Source organism: Helobdella robusta (genome assembly GCF_000326865.2).
Source record: "Helobdella robusta unplaced genomic scaffold HELROscaffold_2, whole genome shotgun sequence".
Classification (NCBI taxonomy): Eukaryota; Metazoa; Annelida; class Clitellata; order Rhynchobdellida; family Glossiphoniidae; genus Helobdella; species Helobdella robusta.
The window spans coordinates 7,373,554-7,385,153 of NW_008704083.1; the positions used below are offsets into that span (position 1 = coordinate 7,373,554).

The 11,600-nt window shown below is 34.5% G+C and overlaps 2 protein-coding genes across 2 annotated transcripts; one reads left to right on the top strand and one right to left on the bottom strand.

Annotated features, from left to right (window-relative positions):
• Window positions 1–5,501: 5,501 nt before the first annotated feature.
• On the bottom strand, window positions 5,502–8,702 carry HELRODRAFT_160643 (hypothetical protein; the record flags this gene model as incomplete). Its single annotated transcript, XM_009017592.1, has 4 exons — window positions 5,502–5,743; window positions 6,011–6,320; window positions 8,205–8,278; window positions 8,669–8,702. 4 exons carry the CDS (start codon window positions 8,700–8,702, stop codon window positions 5,502–5,504), a joined length of 660 nt encoding a protein of 219 aa, XP_009015840.1.
• A 1,093-nt stretch (window positions 8,703–9,795) lies between these two features.
• On the top strand, window positions 9,796–10,840 carry HELRODRAFT_160644 (hypothetical protein; the record flags this gene model as incomplete). The annotated part of the gene is made up of 2 exons (XM_009017593.1): window positions 9,796–10,427; window positions 10,741–10,840. 2 exons carry the CDS (start codon window positions 9,796–9,798, stop codon window positions 10,838–10,840), a joined length of 732 nt encoding a protein of 243 aa, XP_009015841.1.
• Window positions 10,841–11,600: the final 760 nt, after the last annotated feature.

Genomic DNA, 11,600 nt, shown 5'->3' on the forward strand with positions numbered 1-11,600 from the left:
ACACACTTTTTCCACCACAATTATTTCTTATTTTTCACATCATAAAAAATATAATAAGCTGATAAGCACACATTGATTTACATGGAAAAAAATCAATTCTACAGTTGCGTTTTTTGAAAAAAATAGAATATGCTTAATTGGTTTTCAACTCCTCAACATTTATATTAAGCACATCTAGTGTCATTGAACAATTAAAAACTTTTTATTGCAAAACCATTTTTTCACAAGCATTCACCTAATATGAAACAAACAAATTCTGCTAACGTAAGCTGGTTTGCTTTCAAAGTTTCAACTTTTGTGTTCAATGAACCGGTGTCTGATGTCCAGTATAGCTAATGATGACAAACGCTGTACACTGCTTTCTCGGTTAGCTAGTTCTAGTAGAGGCCTAACCCAGGTGACTATTGTTTTGACACTTTGACTAGAAGAAAAATACGAAAAACAAATTTTTTATGTTTTACGTCAAAAGCTTTTAGTCGAGACGCTCTTCACCATACAACAAATTGGAAAGAAACTAACTACCAGTAGGTGAGTTGACCTTCAGATGGAGTCACTTGCAATGAGTTTCATACATCATTCACAGCGACGATTACGATGAGCCTCTTTATTAGACAACGTGCTAATAAATCCCGACACCCGCAAAAAGCAGTTTTCATCACCTATATATACATTTATACACACATATTTATATACACACATACTTGTAAGTACATACACAATCACGAGTACGTGCATTCATACATTCATACATACAATCATGCGTACATATATTCATTAGAAACGAAACGAACTTTCATTTGCTTATCATAGAAATAATTATGAAGAGGCAGGATGACAGCGATCGAGCTCAAAAATGTGCTCATCTAGCTCAATCACCTTGTTACATGTGTTCAATATTCAATTAAAATTAATTAGTTCATACATACATACATACATACATACATACATACATACATACATACATACATACATACATACATACATACATACATACATACATACATACATACATACATACATACATACATACATACATACATACATACATACATACATACATACATACATACATACATACATACATACATACATACATACATACATACATACATACATACATACATACATACATACATACATACATACATACATACATACATACATACATACATACATACATACATACATACATACATACATACATACATACATACATACATACATACATACATACATACATACATACATACATACATACATACATACATACATACATACATACATACATACATACATACATACATACATACATACATACATACATACATTTTAATTTTTCATTTCAAAGTTTTATTCATAATCAACAACATATCAAATAAGTGAATAAAAGTTATGAAGTTGAATAAGCGGAGACCGAATAAGAATGTTTGTCTTGTGGTGGCCACCGCTGGTAGATACATGAATAGTTAATGAAATAAAATAAGGAAAATAACTGAAGCAGAAAGCTAATTGAAGATAAATAAGTAAATGTTCGTGTCATACATATATAGACATATAACTATGTAAATGTTCGCTCACTACATATATAAACACATAAATGTTTAACCATTCATAAAGACCATTCATCCGCATCATTTGTTCTAACGTATTCTTAATATAATATTAGGTGGTGGAGTCGAGATCCAGTGTCAATAAAAAAGCACGGAATTTTGACTCGAAATGTTGTAGGTTTATGATGGCTCTTAGATGGGGAGGTACAAGTTCTGTCCAAATTTTAGGACCTGTTATTTTTATGCTTGTCTGGATTAATTTGAGGCGAGTTTTGTAGATATAGAAGAGAGGGGTGTGTCTAGTGGTTGTAGATTGAACGGAGTTACTTAATGCGCAGAAGTTGATGAAGTGAGGTGCAAGAAGATTGTTGATAAATTTAAAAACGAATAAAGCAGAGTAGTAAAGACAGATGAAGTTAAGTGGTAAAATTTTTTTTGCTAGGAAGAAGGGTTTAGTATGAGAATCGGGTTTGAGGTTAAAAATTAAACGTATTGATCTTTTTTGGGAAAGTATTAGGTTATTCAGGTGGCTTTTTGGACTATTTCCCCATAGTGTGATGCAGTAGGTTAGATAAGGGTAGATGAATGTGTAATAAAGCGTGTGTAGAGCAGAAAGAGAGAGTTTATATTTGATTTTGTAGAAGATGCCTGTGAGTTTGTTGATTTTGTCTGAGGTAGTTTGTAGGTGAGAATTCCATGAAAGATTTTCTGTGATGGTGATTCCAAGAAATTTGGTAGACAGGGTGCGGCTTACTCACTCACTCACTCACTCACTCACTCACTCACTCACTCACTCACTCACTCACTCACTCACTCACTCACTCACTCACTCACTCACTCACTCACTCACTCACTCACTCACTCACTCACTCACTCACTCACTCACTCACTCACTCACTCACTCACTCACTCACTCACTCACTCACTCACTCACTCACTCACTCACTCACTCACTCACTCACTCACTCACTCACTCACTCACTCACTCACTCACTCACTCACTCACTCACTCACTCACTCACTCACTCACTCACTCACTCACTCACTCACTCACTCACTCACTCACTCACTCACTCACTCACTCACTCACTCACTCACTACTCAATTACTCAATCATTCATTTTTCTCTTCATTTATTCGTCCTTCTCTTTACTCACTTTTTTTCCTATCTTGGATAAATATACGGATATAAACAAGAAGATATCATAAATAGAAAGTATTGTATATGTAGATTGTACACTGGAAGTGATTGTGATGCTGTCATGTGCGATGATATTTCTTTCCGTGTTATTGTGAGCGAGCACCGCAGTGAGCCATGCACGGCGATGTACACTACCCATCCAGCCTATTTGATCTCTCTTTCATCTTACGATGCACACGTGTTTGTTTGTTCAAGACTTCAGTATGCTTTCTTCCTACGTGAGAATATTTTGTAGAAAAAATAAACCCGCAACAAATTATGACGTGATTTCTGCTAAGAGTTGAATAAGAGTTGTTGTAATGATAATAATGAAAAGCACTCACAGCCATTCTAAAATCAACATATTAAATGCATCTAGTTAACCTTATGACCCCCCCCCCCTGTTAACGCAGCATATGCTTGCGCGTAAGCTTGAAAATTTACATGCGTTTTTAAGGCTTACATTCTAACATGTTTATGTGTCTCCTATCTTATGTTCAAACATATTTTTTAGTTAGGTCAACATTTGTGTGTGTGTTTGTGTGTTTGTTTTTGTGTGGATCATTCTTTGTTCATATCCGACATTAACTATGTCGTTTGGCGTTTATTATTATATTCGTTCGGAGACATTTCATAGGGTTTTGTTATTATAGGCTCGCATACATTCATACATTATAAATACTTTATTCAAAACATCTTTTTTATGTTTGTAAACAATATTTTTATATTATGGGCTAAAATTTGGAAAAAATTTATAATGTATATTTATTTTATTCAAGTAAATTTTGGTAAAAGACCATAATTTTTACAATGTCTTATAAATTCTACCGAATGTTTGGCGTTAATAGTTTTTTGTTTTAATTTAATAGTTAGTTAATAGGCGTTAATAGTTAAATGTTTGTACTTCGTTTTAGAATATTATATTTATTCATATATGTTCATAAATGCTTGTACATTTATAATGAATGAATTTATTTACCTTTATTTGTCTTATAATCAGTCAGCTGTATCTTCATACCTTCATGCATTCCATATTTGTAACATGTATTTAGGTACTTCGGTAGGTTTGATTAATGTTCGTTGAGGTAAACTTGTTCGCACGTTGGTTTGTATTTTTTTATGTTTGTTTGCATGTTTGTTCGTATGTTTGTTTTCATGTTTGTTCTAATGTTTTTTATGATGCGAATTAATTAACGTTCCCACCTCTGTCTAGTCTGACAATGTTTGCTGCTAATTTTTGCACTTCTTGATTTCATATTGTGCCGATAGAGACACACCTACACATACTATTAACACACATAAGTTTAAACTGATAATTATACACAATACCGACGACAAATTTTACAAACAATAAAAAAATGAAGACAAAAATGAATCAACAATAAAATCAATTGCAAAAAGGAAAAAAGATAGATTGGTATGTTTATGTCTCGGAGGGTCAGACATTCATATTTATTTTTTGTGCAAAATGCGCAGACAAAACATTTTAAAAAGTCTCAAAGATAAGCACATGACTTATTGGCAAATGATGTAACATCTGATGTATGTACGTTTGTATGTATGGTATGCATGCATGTTTATTTGTCTGTATGCTTGTATATTTGTACATATGTATGTATGTATGCATGTATGTATGTATGCATTATTATTATTATAATTACGGAAATTTATATACAGCACTTTTTAATTGTTGAAACTCAAAAGCGCTACTGAATCATACACAAATAAGACGGACGTTTATCGTGCAAATAAATAAGTTTTAAGCTGACTTCGAAATTGTAAATATGATAGGTTAGGGTCACGTAAGTAAGGAGGTAAACCATTCCAAACAACTGAGCCAAGAACCGCAAAGTTGCGGGAACCCGTCACTAACTTTGTAGTCGGGGATAAAAAATAAATTGCGCTCGGTTGATCGGAAGGAATATTTTGAAAAATAAGATTTGTATGATTCCAATCTATCAATGAGATAGGTAGGTGCTGCATTATTGACACATTTAAACATCAAAACAGCTAACTTGAAAGAAACACGTTTCTCAACCCTCAACCAGTGCAACTTATTAAAAATAGGCGTAATGTGATCGAACCACGAACCACCCAAAACCAGCTTGGCCGCACGATTCTGTATTGACTGAAGCTTAGAAAAAGACCTTTTGGTGCCACCATAAAAAAGACCATTGCAATAGTCCAGTCTGGAAAAAACGAAAGAGGAAATCAAACTTTGAAGACCTGTTTAGTGATTTTTTGAAATTGCGTAATATGCATTTATGCATATATGTATGCATATATGTATGCATGCATGTATGCATGCATGTATGTATGTATGTATGTATGTATGTATGTATGCATGTATGCATGTATGCATGTATGTATGTATGTATGTATGTATGTATGCATGTATGCATGTATGTATGTATGTATGTATGTATGTATGTATGTATGTATGTATGTATGTATGTATGTATGTATGTATGTATGTATGTATGTATGTATGTATGTATTTATGTATGTATGTATGAACACGTTTTGATGAACAAGCCATGGTTAGGCATGCAATCGTTTCCGAGTTCAACTTTTATCTATGTCCCTGGTCTCGCACAGTCAGGTATCTAGCAGCTCCATCCAGAATGCAAAAGGAATTAAATTTTTGTAATAAAAGTGAAAGAGTTTGTTTTAAGTAATTGCCTTCGTTAGGATCACCCGTTATATTAACTATTTTTCTTGTTAATTCGTTAATAAATAATGATGTGTGCTTATCTGTTGGTCCGAACGTTTCAATGCAAATGGGTTGAAATATTTTGCTTAAATTGTTTAATGAAACGTATGTATTTTTCATTTTTGAAATCGGACGCTTTAAGGGCAGCAGTGCCCGCCTCCACTGAAATGTAGCCGATATATCGGTCAGCCATAGTGTGGGGTAAGGTAACGTCCCAAGCCAGGGACCGTCCCTGAGCCCATGGGGTGATAGTGTAACCATCAGGCCTAAAGGCTCCTTTCTCTATCAAACCCATGGGTTCTTTTATAACCGGGATACCAGCCTTTTGAAAACATCGTACCAGGTATTCGTTGACAGCCGTATGTCTGGCTTTTCTTCCAGGACCTAGACGACTAGAAAGGCTATGGTATCCAAGTTCATCAACCCTTGCTCCACATGCGCATTCGTATTCGGTGACGATCTGGGCTCCGAGTCTCAAACCAAGGCTCACGCGAACACAGGAGTCATCCAATCTAGTGCCGCAGGAGGTGTTGGGTAGCGCTCTCAACCAGGAGGAGCCCAACTCACTTTTGACAGCCATAATTCTAGTCTTGTCAAAAGTGGAGCCATTCAGTTGCAGCCATCGATCAACTGATCTATTAAGACAGGGAGCGATCCAGTGTTTTTGCGAGGGGTTTTCGAGCGCAACCACATCTCCGTTGGTGGTGCGCCACATGTCGTATACTTGCATTCTGAAGTTATCGACATAAATCCCATCCCTTGGCAACATCAGATTCTGGAGGGCCACCGTGGCAGCAGCAGAAGCCAAAAAGGCAGAAGGTGCCAGCTTAGCCGCGGAACCGAAACCCAGGCCACCAACACATATAGGCAGCGTCCCCTGCAACCAATAAATGTATGTATGTATGTATGTATGTATGTATGTATGTACGTAAATTTTATAATAATAAAATTTAAAATGGGGCGATTTTATAATAATAATAAAAATGAGGAGTAGGATTTTTTTTAAAGGATGACAAAGCCCCAAGTTGGGCGCTAATTGTCGGAAAATTTATAAAATGAAAACAATTAAAACAGCTGGTGGTGTGAGGTAATCTCCTCCTCTATCTTTCTCAGGGAATTTTTGTATGGTCCGACAATAATTTTTGTGTATATTTTTATCGTGAGTTCGACCAGTCCTGTGTGGCACTGGGCTTTTTCGAATTATATGATTTTACTGAGTAACACACGAACGCGTAAAAATATTCGATAACAATTTTATTAATCGACGGAAATAAATAAAGGAATTGAACTAATGAACTCAATAATAATGTAAATGTCAATGAACAAACTGGAATACAGGAATTAGAACTCTTCTTGTTGGGGTCTTCAACTTGGGAAATGTTTCTTGCCGTTTAATCGTACAACCTCGACGTGTGTATCCGATGGTGATGTCGATACAACCCCAAGAAATAAATAAAAAAATGAATAACAAAAATCGAAGCCTATGGAAATTCCAAGCTGCGTGTGAAACTATACCAATGAGTATAGAACCCAGCAAAGAACCCTAGGTCGACAAATAGCACAAGAAAGAAAAGAAGGAGGCGGATTGGTTTTCACAGAACCCAAGGCCTGTTTTCACTGGGCCTGTCAGTCAGTCGGTCGGCTTTCGCACAACCCCGGCCTGTTTTTACTGGGCCGTCAAGTCTGATCGGCTTTCGCACGACCAACACAAGACAACAAGAGTCAGAACAACACTGGTAACAAATTGTGTGTCTTCAGTACGCGTGCGAAACTATGCCAATGAGCATAGAGTCTCGTACTGAATCCACTTTTGAGAACTTAAGGCGTTTCTGAAACTATGCCAATGAGCATAGAATCACGCGTTAAGTCTCTTAGATACCAGAACAGGCACTGATTACTCGAAGCTGCCTAACTGGTGAACCCAAGGCTGACTCTTTGAGAACTTAAGACGTTTCTGAAACTATGCCAATGAGCATAGAATCACGCGTTAAGTCTCTTAGGGACCAGAAGAGGCACTGATTATTCGAAGCTGCCTCACTAGTCAACCCCCGTTTTTCTTTTTCACACCCTTCGTTATCAAGGCAAAATTAGATTTTGTTTCGGGTGTTTTAAAATATAAAAATTTACAAGGCATGTCCAATTAATCAGAAAAAGTATTAATTAAATTTTAAAATAATTTGTAATAATTTATGACGTCATCTAAATTGCAAAACAAAGAAAATCGTCATCACCTATCGAGTAAATTAACTTGCACCATGCCCCCTATCGAGTGAATAAATTTCGCGTTGAAAATTTTGCAGTATTTTTAGTCAGCATTATTTCATAATTCTGACAGTATGTATGTATGTATGTATGTATGTATGTATGTATGTATAAATGTATGTATGTATGTATTTATGTATATATGTAAAGATGTAAATATGAACAAACTTTTTGTCCGCACAAACAACACCATAAAACACCAATATTAAAGCATGTATAAATTTTATAACCGGATTTTCAGTTTCTTCTGAATTACAAAAATTTTGCAGAAACAAAAAAATTCAATTTCCTTTCTGAATGTTCAGTAAAATGTTTAAGGAGAAACTTATGAAGCAGTATTTGAATTTTAATTTTTTTAATTTTGTATAATGTGAAGTCGCAATGATTTGATTATGAAAACAGACTCAATATGATTCACAACAGCGTGTTCATCTTCTTAATGAAGTGATTTAGTGTTGTTATGTACTTGAGATGATAACATGCTGAAGAGATTAATTACCTGGTTATTCATTATCGGCCCGTGAATGATGGCAGGCAAGAAATTCGGAGACACGCTTAATGTTTGTGATACATCTGTCAGTTGGAGTTTATGTGTGTGTGTTTGTGTGTGTATGTGTGTCTGTGTGTGTGTGCATTTGTGTGTGAGTTTGTGTGTGTGTCGCTATTAAAGAAGTCCCGGTTTTGCGAAATTGGTGAATAAGAAAAATATAATTGTAACATTATTATTAGATCAAGATAGTTAGATGTTTCATGTTCGTCAATAAAAAGTATGAGAATATAAATGGTTTTTTATTTATGGTTTTTTGTCTCCACAATAAATTCCTATTTATCAGCTACAAATATTGTTAAAATTTGCTTATGGACAAAATTTTGATTTAGTTTTTAAATGTATGTGTGGCCACGGTAATCAACTTCTTGGTTTATATTTTCAGCTTGAACAATGGTAAAAGCTTTTATTGCAACCTTGTTCTACTATTTCGAAAGTAAATTTATTCATGTTGTGCACGATTTAATGTATTACAATTTGCTTTAATGGGTGCTTTCAAATTGTTGTTTTCTAAAATGTAAGTCAAGGTTCATATCATTTATGCTGTTAAACACTGACGAAATGGAAAAATATAATTAGTTCTTTTTAAATGTGTCGACTTTTACGTGTCAAACCATTTACAAGATGATTGGATTGTTGAATTGTACACTTAGAGTTTTCCATGTTTAAATCAATATCTTTCAGTACATTCTTTTAACTTTTGGAAGATGCCTTTCTATTTCTTGTTGACTTTGATAACAGAAATAAATAAATTAATAAATAAATAAAGTAAATCTTTCAATCTTAAAAATATGGCTTTAAAATACTCTGAAACTGAAATATTTTGAATCTTGAACATTAAACCAATAAAATATTGAAATAGTTTGGTTGTGGATGAGCGCTATTTCATTCATTCATGTACGCATTTCAAAATTTTTCAAACACTTTTGAGTATTTTTTTATTCTGAACAACATAAAAAATGTGATTAATTTTGTTAAATTTAAATATTTGTTGTTGAAAAACGCTCAGTGTCTCGGAAACAATCTTTCAACCGCCTCTTCACTGACACGTGTTCAAATCGATATTTGTATAAGATATTTTGTATCGCCTGCTTCTAACAGCTGAAAACAACAACTTCAATCAGCCTAAATGACAGCAAAAATAAATAACAACAACAAAACTAACAACTAATTAAATTACACGTTTACGTTAGAATCAACTCAGTGGTGAAATTGTTGAAAAACTTACATTGACGAAATGAATTCAGTTCAATGAATTCATTGATTTGCAGAATGAAGTGCGAATTTGAACTATATTTTTGAAGAATTATCCATTTTACACAATATTCATGTGCATTTCCGAATCAAAATTAAAAAAATTTGTTGATCATGCTGATTTTGAATTGTAAATAATTGCATCTAATTTCAAAAACCCAAAATAGATAGAACTTAGGTATATCAAAATGTTACTGATTGATTTTTTTAAATGAATGTTTTATTGAAAATGAGCAAACTTGTCATTAACCACTAACAGTTGTACAGTTTGTCAGACGTCGTTCACAGCATGTTGTGGCCTGGTCTCGTCGTCTTTATCTGTTGCGCTGTCTTCCTCCACCTTGAAACAAAACGTCGCCACCTAACATTCTGCGGTCGTAAGTCGGAAGCAGATGACGTTCAGGAAGTTGAGGTGGTCACTAACAGTAATCGCCACCATTCCACTCATCGAGAAAGTCACGTGTATCCGGTTTCGACGACATTGACGTTACTGGATCAAGCGCGTGGGGGCTACGGAAGCATCCTCTGCAACGTTTCACACCAGTCTCAACTGCCAAAACTGCTGCATAAAAACGCGAACCACGAGACCAGTCAACAAATGTTGATGCGCTATCACAGGCCTCGGTGTAGTTTGAATCTCGCAACGACGACAAAGATAGACAGTGATATACATTGCTACAACGATAGAGAATGCATTAGAAAGTTGACCCAACCGAACTGTCGTTTCGATCTTCAAGAAGATGGCACAGTTTACAACAAAACTAATTTGCCGAAAGATCATTCATTACCCGTTGCGTTCGTTTACATTTCAACCGACAACATCAGAAACGATAACATCAGAAACTCTAATAATGACATCTCGAACAGACAGCAAATCATTTCCAATTTACAGCAAACAAAATTGACGAACGATCAAAACCAGTTTTCTAGCAACCAATTTAATTACCACCAACATCACCACCTACGTCAGCACCATCAACAAAACTACGATCTTCAACACCATCATCTGCAACAAGACCAGCCGCATAAACATCTTCATCACTCCTCACTTTGGAACATCCAAACAAACCCTCTTTACTTAACAACAACACAACCAGCCAACAAACCAACAACAGCACAACTAGTCAACAAACCTACAACAACACAACCAAACAACAAACACATAAAAACGATATCAGAGTCACACAACAAGCAAGCACCACCACCAACAACAACATTAACAAAAAAAATACAGTTGGAAGCGACTACACTTCACAGAAACTATCCATCTGCTGACAATATTTTTTGGCCACCAGTCGAACAAAGCGGAAAACCACATAATGACATATTCATGAACCGTCAAACTCAAACAAACCTCTGCACGAAAGAAAACAAAAAATAAAACCGAGTGATGAAAGAAAAGTGTGTGTACGTGTGCACCTGTGTGCGTGCGTGCGTGCATGTGTATTGGTGTGTGGATTAGTGATGAGTGTTGGGGCGAGTTAAGAGCGAACACTGTTTTTCTGTTTGTCCATGCCGTCATTCAATATTTATATATTCTTTAAACACTTTGAATGAATGAATGAATGAATGAACGAACGAACGAACGAATGAATGAATGAACGAACGAACGAACGAATGAATGAATGAATGAATGAATGAATGAATGAATGAATGAATGAATGAATGAATGAATGAGTGAATGAATGAATGAATGAATGAATGAATGAACGAACGAACGAATGAATGAATGAATAAATAAATTACAGTATAAATTAAGAAATAAGTGAATGAATGAATAAATGAATCAGATATATGTTTATTATCATTTATATATTTTTAGCCAAGTACCTATCCATCTTTAATTTTTAAAATATCCGATAATAAATATATTTTGGTTTGAAATTTTGAGGCATTTTATTATGCGCACAACTTTTAGTTTTTATTAATACATAAATCAATCATTCAATTAATACATATAAACAAACAAATATTTCAAAATATATATTTTAAAATTGTAAATACATTTTGAATTATTAATATTTATAAGTGGCTTCCCTTTAAAATTTTATTTTTATAAAAGAATTTCCTATAAAAAATCTATATCTATATTTT